At 44.2% G+C, this 15,430-nt stretch overlaps 1 protein-coding gene across 23 annotated transcripts in view; it reads left to right on the forward strand.

The window, feature by feature from the left end:
* ZNF532 (zinc finger protein 532) overlaps window positions 1-15,430 on the forward strand; it is a 129,365-nt gene that overhangs the window by 20,947 nt on the left and 92,988 nt on the right. For 7 of the 23 annotated variants that reach the window (XM_033238744.1, XM_033238753.1, XM_033238788.1 and 4 more), the window contains exon 1: window positions 15,181-15,373. The exons of the other annotated variants lie outside the window; for them this stretch is intronic. In XM_033238744.1, the coding sequence (XP_033094635.1) occupies window positions 15,304-15,373 (70 nt within the window). In that variant the 5' untranslated portion in view covers window positions 15,181-15,303. Of the gene's footprint in view, window positions 1-15,180; window positions 15,374-15,430 lie in introns of those variants that run through there. 23 annotated transcript variants of the gene reach the window in all.

Raw genomic sequence — 15,430 nt, forward strand, 5'->3', positions numbered from 1 at the left:
CAACGGCGGTGGGCATTCTGTGAGTGATCACTGTGGGGGATGCTCTCGGACATATTTTTTAGATGAAAGGACTGTGTTTCAGAATTCCAAAAGTGTTTTAAGTGAATTTGGTATCTAGTGAGAATTGTTTTCTGATTAGCCAGTGGCATCATTTTGGAGGATGAGAACAGCTGTGATACCTACCTGTGCAGGGAGCCTGTTTGTCTACTCCCTCAATTGATGGGAGAGGGCCAAGGTCAGGGTTGGCTGGAGCAAGGGATTGCTACTGTCTCTATACTAGGACATGGCTCTGGCATGGATGACCGAAGCAAGCAGGTTTATTATAATTCCAGTAGGATTAAATATTGGTAGGAGGAGCATAGGGTGATACAGGGAAGGCGTCCCTGCTCACATAAAGCAGAGTTTTTTTTTTTTTTTACCTCAGCACCATTAGCATTTGGGGCTCGGTAATTCTTGGTTGTGGGGAGGGCTGTCCTGTGTGTTTAGCAGCATTCTTGGCCTCTACCCACTATATGCCAATAGCATGCCTCCTCCCCCAAGTCACAACAACACAATGTCTCTGGACGTTGCTAAATACAATTGGTAACAGGTGGCTCAGTGGAGAGCCACTGACTTCAAGCCTTGTAGTAAGAACAATACTTGAAAACTTCAGGGGGTGAAAATTCCAAAAGAAAGACCTCTGTTAAGGGAAGCAAGCCAGTCAGCCTCGTGGGCCGGTGAAATCCCCAGAGAAGTACATTACCTTCAGCTACTAGTTTTCTCTTCCATGTTTTCTAATCCTGGAAGTCTCAAAAAGTGTTTGCAAATATTAATATTTTAAATTTAGTGCTTAAAATGTAAAAATTTGGCCAGGCTCAGTGGTTTACGCCTGTAATCCCAGCAGTTTGGGAGGCCTAAGTGGGCAGATCATCTGAGGTCAGGAGTTTGAGACCAGCCTGGCCAATATGGTGAAACCCCATCTTTACTAAAAAATACAAAAATTAGCTGGGTGTGCTGGTGCGCTCTTGTAATCCCAGCTACTTGGAGGGCTGAGGCAGGAGAATCGCTTGAACCTGGGAGGTGGAGTTTGCCGTGAGCCAAGATTGTGCCACTGCATGCTAGCCTGGTTGACAAAGTAAGACTCCGTCTCAAAAAAAATTTTAAAAATTGACAAAATAAATGAGAAGCAGCAGCAATTATTGCTGATGGTTCAGAGCATTTCAGGGACAGTAGCTTCTGTGCAGGATTTAGGACTTATGCACAAAAATGTAGAAGGCTTATTCAGGTGACAAAGGAAAATTACTTTGAAGTTATTCTTTTTCTATACTCAAATCATCACTTCTAATGTAGGAAATCAATACTTTGAAGCTACAGTTTTTAGAGATGCTACTAGTACTCACAAAATGACAAAGGAATGCTTCTAAAGTTGGTATGAGTTTTACTCCTAAACCAGGAATCCCTTGTTACTAGTATTCACACAGATAAGTAACTTCTTAGTTTTGAAATATTAAAATTCATCAAACATACTTCATTGAGGGGAAAAAAAGGCAGTTTGTGTCTACCTAAACAGTAAATACATTTATAAATTTTTTCTTGTTTTCTCATTGTGAAGCTATTTGAATAACCCGTTTCAAGCAGAAGCTATCATGGATTTTCCTGAAGTTTATTAAAAGTGACAGGTTTAGCCTAGACCCTTTCAGTATTTCTATAAACTCACTGATGAATCAGTAAGCTACCAGTACAAGGGTATTTTTTTTTTTCTTGAGATAGAGTTTCACTCTTGTTGCCTAGGCTGGAGTTCAATGGCACGATCTTGGCTCACCACAGCCTCCGCCTCCTGGGTTCAAGCAATTCTTTTGCCTCAGCCTCCCGAGTAGCTGGGATTGCAGGCATGCGCCACCACGCCTGGCTAATTTTTGTATTTTTAGTAGAGGTGGAGTTTCTCCCTGTTGGTCAGGCTGGTCTCGAACTCCTGACCTCAGGTGATTTGCCCACTTTGGCCTCCCAAAGTGCTGGGATTACAGGCATGAGCCACTGCGCTCAGGTGGTGTTTTTTTTTTTAAGTTAAAAGAATGTATATCCAGTGGAAAACAGAGCTTGTACAAAAGTGCCTTCGACAGAATTGCCAGGATTGATGATTGTAGGAAATTTATTAGTATCTTCCTTTACAGATATACATTATGACCTTCGAAGTTTGTAGGAAATTTAAATTTCCACCTTCTTCCTTTTGTGCACATATGAGATTCTGAAAATGCAGACCTACACTTACGTGGATGAATTTTGAAAAAAAAATTATTTTTAGTGTTGTAAGAATACGGTTGGGACCAGGCATGTGACTCATGCCTGTAATCCCAGCACTTTGGGAGGCTGAGGCGGGTGGATTACTTTAGGTCAGTAGATCGAGACCAGCCTGGCCAACATGGTGAAACCCCATTTCTACAAAAATATAAAATTCAGCTGGGCATGGTGGCAGGTGCCTGTAATCCCAGCCACTCGGCAGGCTGAGGCAGGAGAATCACTTGAACCCGGGAGGCGGAGGTTGCAGTGAGCTGAAATCCATCACTACACTCCAGCCTGGGTCGAGACAATGTCTCAAAAAAAAAAAAAAAGTTGGAAGTTAGAGTAAAAGCTCAAAATACGACTACAATTTTCCTTATCCTGTTTCATAGCCTTTTAAAGCTGGGAGTCAGGATCTGTGGTGGCATCCTTCTGAGCCTTTCTATGAATTTTACTTTATTTATCTTTATTTTTTTTGAGATGGAGTCTCGTTCTGTCACCTCAGCTGGTGTGTAGTGGCACGATCTCAGCTCACTGTAGCCTCTGCCTCCCAGGTTCAAGTGATTCTCCTGCCTCAGCCTCCCTAGTAGCTGGGACTACAGGTGTGTGCCACCATGCCCAGCTAATTTTTATATTTTTTTTTTTAGTAGAAATGGGGTTTCACCACGTTGGCCATGTTGGTCTTGAACTCCTTGCCTCAAGTAATCCTCCTGCCTTGGCCTCCCGAAGTGCTGAGATTACAGGCGTGAGCCACCACACCTGGCCCACGCACTTGACCCTTTCATTGAATTTTATGTATCTATAAATTTTACATGTCTGTATGCTTAAAACATATGCTTATTTTACTTTAAAGTAGTATATGTATTGTTTTGTGACCTGATTTATTTTTTTTTTATTTTTATTTTTTACTTAATGGTCAGTCTTGATTGTTCCACTTCAGTACTTACAATGACTCTAAACTCACTTTTAATCAGGGCATGGTACTCCATAAAAAAGGATGTACCAAAAACGATGTGAATGCACTTTTTTTTTTTTTTTTTTTTTGAGACGGAGTCTTGCTCTGTCGCCCGGGCTGGAGTGCAGTGGCCGGATCTCAGCTCACTGCAAGTTCCGCCTCCCGGGTTCACGCCATTCTCCTGCCTCAGCCTCCCGAGTAGCTGGGACTACAGACGCCCGCCACTTCGCCCGGCTAGTTTTTTGTATTTTTAGTAGAGACGGGGTTTACATCGTGTTAGCCAGGATGGTCTCGATCTCCTGACCTCGTGATCTGCCCGTCTCGGCCTCCCAAAGTGCTGGGATTACAGGCTTGAGCCACCGCGCCCGGCCGACGTGAATGCACTTAACACTGTTGAACTGTGCATTTAGATATGGTTATGATGGTAAATTTTATGCTATGTGTATTTTTACCACAATTTGAAAAATGAAGGATGTACCGTAATTGTTACATAATCGTTTATATACCATTGTCATTTCCCTGTTGATGGATATGGACATGCTTTCTGGTGCTTTGCTACGTTACAAATAACTCTGCACCAAATGTTTTCGTAGATGTGATCCTCAATTGGGAGATTTTATTTCTGTGGTTTACAATGTGGCCCCTGTGCCCTGAGATCAATGACATGTCATCTAGATATAGCACATAGGGCCCTTGCCCGTTTTTCTTTAGGAATAACTAAGGGAAGAATAGGGGTTTTTTCTATCTGGATTTTGAGAATTTATTGGTTGTAGGTATGCTATTAGAGAAAGACTATCCTGTAGTAATCTCCTTAGTTGGAGATGTTCTTTCATTAGCTTGTAATCTCAGTGGGTTCCTGGGCAAGTCCTGCCTAGAGCTCATTTTCATTTGTCCTTTACCAGGTACCTGTAGGGATGGTCAGCTCGGGTAAATTACCTGGTTCCTAAGGCTTTCCTGGCCATGAAATGAAGAACACCCCGAGGGAACACAGGCAGATGATGGAGTTCTGATAGCTTTGTTAGGTGGCTTATTCCCTAAAACAGTTGTGTAGGGGCCCCTCTGGGCAGGCCTTCTGGTCTCATGTAGTGGTTTGGTATTTAGTAAACTCTTCTGTGTTTGAATTTTTCTGTGCAGAACCATGGTTTTGAAATGCTAACCTGAGGGCAGTCTTGCCCTTTAAATGTACATTTAGTTTTCTGAAGAGAAACAGGGGGCAGGTATTTTTGGAGGCTTTATATATTCAGTAAGTAGATACTCCACTGTTGAAGAACCTTCACGCTCACAGCAAGTCAGCACAATTCTATTTTTGACTCTTGAGCAAGAAAAAGAAAACACTGGTCATGTGAATCGGCTGGAGTTGCTTAATTTGGTTATTGTTCGATACATATTTACTTCCAGGGTAATGCAGCCCTCTGCCTCTCGTGTTTGGGGTGAGTTGGGTGGTGTGGTGGAAGAAGAGGGAAAGAAAGAAAATGGGTAGTCTGCTGCATCATTGTGGGACCTGTCATCTTCCACCTGGGCTTAACACAAAACCACAAACCAAAGCAGAACTCCCACGCTCACAGGAGGGACTGTCATGCAGGACTAGGCAGTATTGCTGGTTGTGGTTAGTGTCCTCTTCCCAATCCTAGGGCCTATCTGAAGGCTGGAGACCACACCGAGTCGGGGCGAGTTGCGGTCAGTGCCACTTCCTGAGGAAGTGACTGAGGCAGCCGGGCTTTGTGAAAGCTGCTTTATCCCTGCGTCCCCCAGGGCGAAGGGGAGCAGAAATAATATGCCAATGGCTTTTCCTGCGGAATTAAAGGAGCCCTCCCCAAACATCTTTTTGTTAGGTTAGAGCTTTGTGTTCATAAATTAATTCTAACTGCTTTCCTATTCTAGTTCTCAGAAAATGGAAAGAACAGAACTTCATATCTTTAAGGATTTTCTGGGATTATGCGCTAATCTAAGTTATGAAAACTTAATATATTTTAAAGGAATTTACTTAGTTGAATAATAAACCACAGTCTTCGTGGGTATTTTATTTTACATAGGCAGACAGCATAAAACTTTTAAGATAGTTCGGGTGGGCCGGGCGCGGTGGCTCAAGCCTGTAATCCCAGCACTTTGGGAGGCCGAGACGGGCGGATCACGAGGTCAGGAGATCGAGACCATCCTGGCTAACACGGTGAAACCCCGTCTCTACTAAAAAAATACAAAAAACTAGCCGGGCGAGGTGGCGGGCGCCTGTAGTCCCAGCTACTCGGGAGGCTGAGGCAGGAGAATGGCGGGAACCCGGAGGTGGAGCTTGCAGTGAGCTGAGATCTGGCCACTGCACTCCAGCCTGGGCGACAGAGCAAGACTCCGTCTCAAAAAAAAAAAAAAAAAAACTTTTAGATAGTTCATTAATAGAGGAAAATTGAGCATTTTGGAACTTTCATGTGATTTTAGCAAACTGCAAATCAGTCAAATATTAAATCTGCTAACTCCATGTGAAAGTGATGAATCACTTAGAATGTACAATGTCACATTTCCTAATTTTATAACTATAAAATCAAATATTTTCATTTTACGTTTTCTTTTTAAAAATGAAAATATGGCTGGGGGCAGTGACTCACTCCTGTAATCCCAGCATTTTGGGAAGCCAAGGTGGGCAGATCACCTGAGGTCAGGAAGTAAAGAGTAGCCTGGCCAACATGGTGAAACCCTGTCTCTACAAAAATACAACAAATTAGCTGGGCGGGGTGATACACTCCTGTGACCTCAGCTACTTGGGAGGCTGAGGCAGAAGAATCGCTTGAACCTGGGAGGCAGAGGTTGCAGTGAGCCAAGATCACACCATTGCACTCCAGCCTGGGCGACAAGAGTGGAACTCTTGTCTCCAAGGGGGGAAAAAAAATATATATATATATAAAATTCATACAGGCTGAGTATCCCTTATCCATAATGCTTGGGGCCAGCATGTAGGTTTTTTTGTTCCAGATTTTGTAATATTTACATTATACTCACCAGTTGAGCATCTCAAATCCAAATTTGGAAATCAAATCCAAAATTTGAAAGTTCCAAGTGAGCATTTGACTGTTACTTTGGCACTCAAAAAGTTTAGGATTTTGGAGCATTTCGGATTTAGAATATTCAACCTGTGCTTATCCCCCACATCCCTTACAAATCATGTTTTCTCTTTCTGTGATTTTCTTTATTTCTCTCTCTTTTCCAAGCATTTTAGATATGTATGCCAAAGTAGTTAACACAGAGACTTAAAAAGCTCTGAAATTAGCTAGATAGAGATGAATAAACCCTCCCTGGGCACTTCCTGTTTCCAGGTAACTGCCACAAGTAAAGAGGGATGCTTGTTCCAGGTGCACCTGAAATTTATCTGGTTGTCTTTCTTGAGCCATATAACACATATCCATGTATTTTTACTTTCTCTATAAAATACAGTTAGTAAGAAAACAGCACTTACATTAACTTGTACTTTCTACTTAAAAGGATATTTTTCCAGAAGTGAAGTGGGTGTTTAAGAAATACAAACTTTTTTTTTTTTTTTTTTGAGACGGAGTCTCGCTCTGTTGCCCAGGCTGGAGTGCAGTGGCCGGACCTCAGCTCACTGCAAGCTCTGCCTCCTGGGTTTACACCATTCTCCTGCCTCAGCCTCCCGAGTGGCTGGGACTACAGGCGCCCGCCACCTCGCCCGGCTAGTCTTTTTGTATTTTTTTTAGTAGAGACGGGGTTTCACCATGTTAGCCAGGATGGTCTCGATCTCCTGACCTCGTGATCCGCCCGTCTCGGCCTCCCAAAGTGCTGGGATTACAGGCTTGAGCCACCGCGTCCGGCCAAGAAATACAAACTCTTGACCGGGTGCGGTGGCTCATACCTATAATCCCAGCACTTTGGGAGGCTGAGACAGGCGGCTCACTTGAGGTCAGGAGTTCGAGACCAGCCCGGCAAATACGGTGAAACCTCTTCTCTGCTAAAAATACAAAAATTATTCCAGCTACTCGGGAGGCTGAGGCAGAAGACTCTCTTGAACCCGGAAGGCGGAGGTTGCAGTGAGCTGAGATCATGCCGCTGCACTCCAGCCTGGGCGACAGAGTATGATTCCGTCTCAAAACAAAAAACAAAGAAACCCGAAAATTTGGCAAGGTGTGGTGGCTCACGCCAGTAATCCCAGCACTTTGGGAGGCCGAGGCGGTATCACCTGAGGCCAGGAGTTTGAGACCAACCTGACCAACATGGTGAAACCCTGCCTCTACTAAAAATAAAAAATTAGCCGGGTGTGGTGGCATGCACCTGTAGTCCCAGCTACTCAGGAGGCTAAGGCAGGAGAATCGTTTGAACCCCGGAGGTGAGCCGAGATTGCGCCACTGTATTCCAGCCTGGGAGATGATGAGACTCCATTTAAAAAAAAAAAAAAAAAATTACCTGGGCGTGGTGGCACACACTTGTAATCCCAGCTACTCGGGAGGCTGAGGCAGGAGAATCACTTGAACTCAGGAGGTGGGGGTTGCAGTGAGCCGAGATTTTGACACGGCACTCCAGCCTGAGGAGAGAAAAAAAAAAAATACATGTGCATATATTATATTTTAATAAATATATATTATGTATAAATAAATATATAATATATATTTTAAATACATATTTATAAAATATATATTTATAATTTATAATTATATAAATATATATTTATATATATAATAAATACACATATATAAACTCTTAAATAAAATTAAGTACCCTGGGCAGTACTTAACTGTTACAACCTGTGTTTATCTAAATATTTGCTTTTCTTCTACCCAGAGGGCTGTTATTGTGCCTTTGACTCCAGTTTGATCCTTGTTCTTTTTTTGATGGAAAGAAGGTTCCATCATTATCTCCTTAATGACTTCTGTTTTTTTTTTTTAACCTTTTTTTTTTTTGGGACGGAGAGTCTGGCTCTGTCGCCCAGGCTGGAGTGCAGTGGCCGGATCTCAGCTCACTGCAAGCTCCGCCTCCCGGGTTCACGCCATTCTCCTGCCTCAACCTCCTGAGTAGCTGGGACTACAGGCGCCTGCCACCTCGCCCAGCTAGTTTTTTGTATTTTTTTTTTAGTAGAGACGGGGTTTCACCATGTTAGCCAGGATGGTCTCGATCTCCTGACCTCGTGATCCGCCCGTCTCGGCCTCCCAAAGTGCTGGGATTACAGGCTTGAGCCACCGCGCCCGGCCTTTTTTTTAAAACCTTAAACTGTACCTAGTATCTCCTTGCCAAAATCCCAGTGACCCCACATTGCTCTGTTACAGGAATTCTTTTCCTCCTGTCCTCGCGCTCATCCCCCGCCTTTTTTTGAGAAATTTAAAATGTAAGGAAGGATATGTGAATTACTTATTAAGTACTACCTGTATTCTCACCAGTCATGGTAATGTGACTCTGTGTGCCTGTTCTGTTCCCTTTCCCTGTCTTTTTCTCCATCCTGCCCTCTGGCTTCTTCCTCCTCCTCCTCCCCTCCACCTCTTCCTCTTCCTCAGAGCTTTCCACCTCTGCTTCCCAGTAGGTAAAGTGTTCCTCTCCTTCCTTTTTTCTTTTTTTTTCCTTTTTAAACTGTTTTTTTAAGATACAGGGTCTCTATCATCCAGGCTGGGGTGCAGTGGTGCTATCATAGCTCTCTGCAGCCTCGACCTCCTGGATTCAAGCGATCCTCCCACCTTAGCCTCCTAAGTAACAGGAACTACAGGCATGCACGCCACCATATTGGGCTAATTATTTTTATTTTTGTAGAGATGGGCTCTTGCTGTGTTGCCCAGGCCGGTCTTGAACTTCTGGCCTTAAGTGATTCTCCCATCTTGGCCTCCCTGAAGCATTGGGATTATAGGTGTGAGCTGCTGAGTCCAGCCTCTCTCTCTCCTTTTTTTTGAGATGGAGTCTTGCTCTGTCACCCAGGCTGGAGTGCAGTGGCGTGATCTCTGCTCACTGCAACCCCCGCCTTCCGGGTTCAAGCGATTCTGCTGCCTCAGCCGCTCGAGTAGCTGGGACTATAGACGTGTGCTACCATGCTTGGCTAGTTTTTTATAATTTTTAGTAGAGACGGTGTTTCGCTGTGTTAGCCAGGATGGTCTCGATCCCCTGATCTTGTGATCCGTCCGCCTCGGCCTCCTAAAGTGCTGGGATTACAGGCGTGAGCCACCGCGCCCGGCCTCTCTGTTTCCTTTTAAAAGGAACCTGGAGGCCTGGTGTGGTGGCTCAATGCCTGTAATTCCAGCACTTTGGGAGGCTGAGATGGGCAGATCACTTGAGGCCAGGAGTTTGAGATAAGCTTGGCCAACATGGTGAAACCCTGTCTCTACTAAAAACACAAAAATTAGTTGGGGATCGTGGCGCGCGCCTGTCATCCCAGCTACTTGGGTGGCTGAGGCACGAGAATCGCCTGAACCCAGGAGGCGGAGGTTGCAGTGAGCCTTGATCCTGTCACTGCATTCCAATGTGGGCGACAGAGAGAGACTGTCTCAAAAATGAATGAATGAATGAATGGGATCTGGGACGCTTGTACTTACGAACATTTAAAAATCAGGTAAAATGGATCATGTTTTGTAGGTGTGATTAAAAAGACTTCTTACTGTTGGTTTTGGTCTGTGTTCTTGCATGTGTTTTAAGGCTTTTTACCTAAAATAGGAATTTATTTATAATGAGTTTGACTAAGGATCTCTTACAAAGTTGGTTAGCCTTCTCCGTTCTGAGCATCCCTCGTTTTGTTGTTGACCGTGCCATCCTCTTTCCCACCCTGGTGTGATACTAAGTGCCAGCCTACGCCTGTCTGCCCTCCCTTCTGAAGCTGGATAAACTCCTGGGTTCACGTTTTCCTTGAGTTGGGGGAGATAGTTTATTATTTGGAATAGAACATTTCCTTCAGGCTAAGATCCTTTAGGAAAATGAAAGTAAAAGTACTAAAATACTAGCCACCACTCACCCATAGGCAAGGCTGGTTTACTGTGAAGTCAAGAATATATAGTGTCTTGATGGATAGAGTGACAGAAGGTGTTCTTTGAGACATTTTAAACATAAAGATTATGATATAAGAGCATGAGTAAATTATTTTAATGTCTCCATTTCTCTAATCTTTCATTTTATCATGAGTTAAAAATACATCTTCAGGATTTTAAAGCAAAAGAGTGAAACAACACTATGTCTCAAAGGGTTTTTTCTTTTTTCTTTAAGAGTTCTTATTTTTGTAAGAATTTATGAAGAAAGGTTGTTCTTGTGGTTACTTGCTTTGGCTTTAAACTCTTTGGAGACTATTACAATCTAAATTTAAAGGGTACTCTTTTTTTTTTTTTTTTTTTTGAGACAGAGTCTCGCTCTGTCGCCCAGGCTGGAGTGCAGTGACCAGATCTCAGCTCACTGCAAGCTCTGCCTCCCGGGTTTATGCCATTCTCCTGCCTCAGCCTCCCGAGTAGCTGGGACTACAGGCGCCCGCCACCTCGCCCGGCTAGTTTTTTTTTTTGTATTTTTTAGTAGAGACGGGGTTTCACCGTGTTAGCCAGGATGGTCTTGATCTCCTGACCTCGTGATCCGCCCGTCTCGGCCTCCCAAAGTGCTGGGATTACAGGCTTGAGCCACCGCACCCAGCCTAAAGGGTACTCTTGAAAACTCTGTTGAATTGACACGGAGTGTCTGATTTGATGGAAGCCCCGTAGACCTAGAACAGTATCTGTGATATGTTGCTGAGTGTGAAAATACCTGTATATGTGTATGTATATTTATGCTTATGTATGCATTTAGAAATCTGTATCCCAAATGTTACCAGTTTATCTCTGGTGAGGAGGCCTCCCAGAGGCCTTTGGTTTCTGTTGCTTATACTTTTGGGTGTTAGAGCATTGGCAAAGAGCACGTAATACTCTTACAATAAAATCCAGGAACGGCCGGGCGCGGTGGCTCAAGCCTGTAATCCCAGCACTTTGGGAGGCCGAGACGGGCGGATCACAAGGTCAGAAGATCGAGACCATCCTGGCGAACACAGTGAAACCCCGTCTCTACTAAAACTACAAAAAACTAGCCGGGCGAGGTGGCGGGCGCCTGTAGTCCCAGCTACTTGGGAGGCTGAGGCAGGAGAATGGCGGGAACCCGGGAGGCGGAGCTTGCAGTGAGCTGAGATCCAGCCACTGCACTCCAGCCTGGGCGACAGAGCAAGACTCCGCCTCAAAAAATAAAAAATAAAAAAAATAAAATCCAGGAATGAAAGAGGTACATTTGAACAAAGGGCTGCCTGTTGGCTAAATAAAGCGCTTCACAACGATACTACTTTGGCATTCAAGTTTGAGCGATTGTAATACAGAAGCAATGTTGGAGTAGAGATTTTGAATCTAAGAGGTTATGTTGGCTGAAGGTCCCCAAGTAGGAGTGTGGCAGAGATAGGAGGGGAACCATAATTACTGCAGTAGAACTCATACAAGAAAATTTAGTTTTCTGCTGCTGGTGGGTGAAATGATGAGACCTGTGACTGCTGTTTCTGTAGTACTCTGCAAAGAAGGTCCCAAGGAATGCTTGTCAGTTAACTGAGAGCAAGTCAGTTACTCTGGATTATCAACTCAGCAATTTCTGATTTGTACTTTTTTTTTTTTTTTTTTTGAGATGGAGTCTTGCTCTGTTGCCCAGGCTGGAGTGCAATGGCATGATTTCAGCTCACTGCGGCCTCCGCCTCACAGTACCAAGTGAATCGGCCTCAGCCTCCTGAGTAGCTGGAATTACAGGCATGTGCCACCACGCCCAGCTAATTTTTGCATTTTTAGTAGAGGCGGGGTTTCACCATGTTAGCCAGGCTGGTTTTGAACTCCTGACCTCGGGTGATCCCGCCTCGGCCTCCCAAAGTGCTGGAATTATGGGTATTTTGTACTTTAAAGAATAAAAGAAGAATAATTAGAAGTCTCTGTGAGTTGATTTAGATATCAGCGAATCTCTTGCTATTCTTACATTAATGGTTTGCTTTTAGAAATGAGATAACTAGTTGCCTGGCGTGATGACTCACACCTGTAATCCCAGCACTTTGGGAGGCTGAGATGGGTGGATCGCTTGCCCAGCCTGGGCAACATGGCGAAACCCTGTTGCTATAAAATATCAAATTAGCCGGGCATGGTGGGTCGTGCCCGTAATCCCGGCTCCTCAGAAGGCTGAGGTGGGAGGATCGCTTGAGCCTGGGAGGTTGAGACCACAGTGACTCATTATCACGTCACTGCACTTCAGTCTGGGTGACAAAGCAAGACTCTGTCTCAAAAAAAAAAAAAAAGAAAGAAATGAGATAATTGGGAGGCTATGTGAATTTTGGACCCCATGCTTACTATATTGATCTATTAGGACTGTTTGAAGAGCTAACTTGTCACCTGTGAAACGGTTGACTTATTTTGATATTTAGAGGTTTTTCTTTTGCAGTCTCGTGGGTACAAGCCAGAGAGAGCAGTGGTTACATGAGGGTAGAATGAATGGCGACTCGTTTTTACCTAACTGTGGATCAGCTGGGTGGTTCCTCAATCTCCTCACTGGGCTGATTGTGGCTCGTTGCTTGTTCTGTATTTACCGTTTGTGGTAGTGAGATAGAAGAACCATGTTCTTCTGGTTCTAGACTCAAATTACGGAGAGAAGGAAGAGATGTGTCTGGCATCGTTACTGTGTTGGAATAACTTTGTGGTAGATTGCTGTGGCCTTATGGCCTGTCACTTGTCTTACATTCTTCAGAGCATTTATGCACAGGAGCATAAATATATGATTTTCATCTTGCCATTGCAAGTAGACTTTCTGGCTGGGCGCGGTGGCTCATGCCTGTAATCCTAGCACTTTTGGAGGCCGAGGTGAGTGGGTAACTTGAGGTCAGGAGTTCGAGACCAGCCTGGCCAACGTGGTGAAACTCTGTCTCTACTAAAAATACAAAAAAGTTAGCCGAGCGTGGTGTTGTGTGCCTGCAATCCCAGCTACTCGGGAGGCTGAGGCAGGAAGATCACTTGAACCTAGGAGGTGGAGGTTGCTATGAGCTGAGATCGTACCACTGCACTCCATCCTCGGTGACACAGTGAGACTCCATCTCAAGAAAAAAAAAAAAATAGACTGTCCTTGGTCTAGGAAGAGTTTAAGTAATGGAATAAGTGAAAAGGATGTTCTTACTAATCAAATCCAGAAAACCGTGGCTCGTTGTGTGTATTAATTTGCTAGGCTTTATGAATATTGACCTCCTTATTCTTCCGTAAGGAAGTAATTAATCATTTGCCTTTTGTGTGGTCTTGATCTTCCTTTTACACACCTTGTTTTCATTAGACTTGAAGTCATCCTCGATTTTCAGGCACTCCTTGGCATTTTACGAATGAACTACCCTGCCAATTTTTCTAGGTATTTTAGCATATTTTCTAGGTTAATGTTGTTGTCTACTTGGAATATTTTAGAGATTAATGTACATGAACGTTTTGGGAGCTGGACATGGTGGCGCTAGTCCCAGCACTTGGGAGGCTGAGGCAGGAAGATCATGTGAGCCCAGGAGTTTAAGACCAGCCTGGGCTACATAGGCCTTGTCTCTGTAGTTTAGAAGAAAAAGCATTGTGGAACTCAGAGAAAAGTTACCATCCCACAGGAAAAGCCAAAAGAAATTGTGCCTGAACTCTTCTCCTTCTTTTCCCCCCATCCCTGTGGCACAGAGCCATTGGCAGAGACTCTAATTGGGCTTTTCTGTGTAAATTGTTGCTAAAGTTTGACCTAAATCGGCTTGCCCAACTTGGATTTTCTGCCAGGGTGCCAGTCACAGATGGTATTGGTGGCCTCCGCTGAGCAGTAGCTGCGTTGTCTTCTAGGTGCTTGCAGCCTCTTCTCACGTTTGGCCGCAAAGGAACAGATGCCTGTCTTTAAGGCAGTATTTCCCAAAAGGGCGTGCACATCTCCCAGATGCTGTTAGAGAAAAGAGAGTCCAGAGGTCAGATAGATTTGATAAATATTTTATGCTCTAGCCCTTCTTGGCAATTCAAAATGTGCTTTAATATGTTAAATCTCTCAAAGTGGATTGGGGATAAAGATTTGGGGAACTCTTGTGCAAAGAAACCAGTTTAAACTTTGTTTAACCGTTTGACCCTAAGATCTCCTTTGTTCCTAAAGTCTATAAACATTCTGGGAGACAGTGATGGACATGCCTGCCTGTTGGAGCCGGCTGAGGCTGGCTGCCAGTCTATACTCTACGTGTCTCTTCCCAGCTCTACCAGGACATCTGGTTAGTAGCTTGAAATGTATCCCAGTGGGAGGATCTAAGTCACAGAAACGGGCAAAGGCTAAAAATTGGGGTTCCCCACCCCCACACTCCTTGTTGCTAAAGGTTGCTAGCATGTTGCTGGTATTTATCAGCCCATGTTCCTAAAGGCGTCACAAGGGGTGCCAGACATTAGAATACAGTGCATTTCTCAAATCTTCACTTTTCTTGCTTTTTTTTTTTTTTTTTTTTTTGAGATGGTCTCTGTCGACGAGGCTGTATGCAGTGGCATGATCATAGCTCACTGGCAGCCTTGAGCTCCTGGGCTCAAGTGGTCCTCCTACCTTAGCCTCCCAAGTAGCTGAGACCACAGGTGCATGCCACTATGCCTTACTAACTTTAAATTTTTAAAATAGAAATGAGGTCTCACTCTGTTGTCCAGGCTGGTCTCAAACTCTTGGCCTCAAGCGATCTTCCCACCTCAGCTTCCCAAAGTGTTGAGATTATAGGCGTGAGCCACTGCACCCAGCCAGATCCTTGCTTTTCAGTGCAGTATAACTTTCTTCCCTGTTAAATCCAGCAGTGTGTGTGTGTGTGTTTTTTTAGTAAAATACACATAATATTTGTCATCTTAACCGTCAGTGTACAATTCAGTGAAGTGAAATATGTTACCCTCAGTAAAACTTTTTCATCACCTCCTAAAAAAGCTCTGAACCAAATAAATAACTCTCCCTTCTCACCTTCCTCCTGCTTGTGGTAACTTCTCTTCTACTTCCTGTCTCTTAATTTGCCTATTCTAGGCACTTCAAATAAGTGCAGCAGTTTTTATCTGGCCAATCTGCTGTGACCCAGTCAAGCCACCACCCATGTCTGGGCTGGGAAGGTGGGGAAAGAGGCTGCTGCATGTGCTTGGGATGTCTTCAGCCATATGCATCTGTCCATCTGTTCGTCCACCCATCCGTCTGTCCATCCGCCCACTCATCTATCTGTTTATCAAGGTATAACAATACAGCTTTTTTATTCCTCTCCCTCTGTACCCTATTTGGGCCTTATTT

This window comes from Trachypithecus francoisi, unplaced genomic scaffold (genome assembly GCF_009764315.1).
Source record: "Trachypithecus francoisi isolate TF-2019V2 unplaced genomic scaffold, Tfra_2.0 Contig01474, whole genome shotgun sequence".
In the NCBI taxonomy this organism is placed as follows: domain Eukaryota; kingdom Metazoa; phylum Chordata; class Mammalia; order Primates; family Cercopithecidae; genus Trachypithecus; species Trachypithecus francoisi.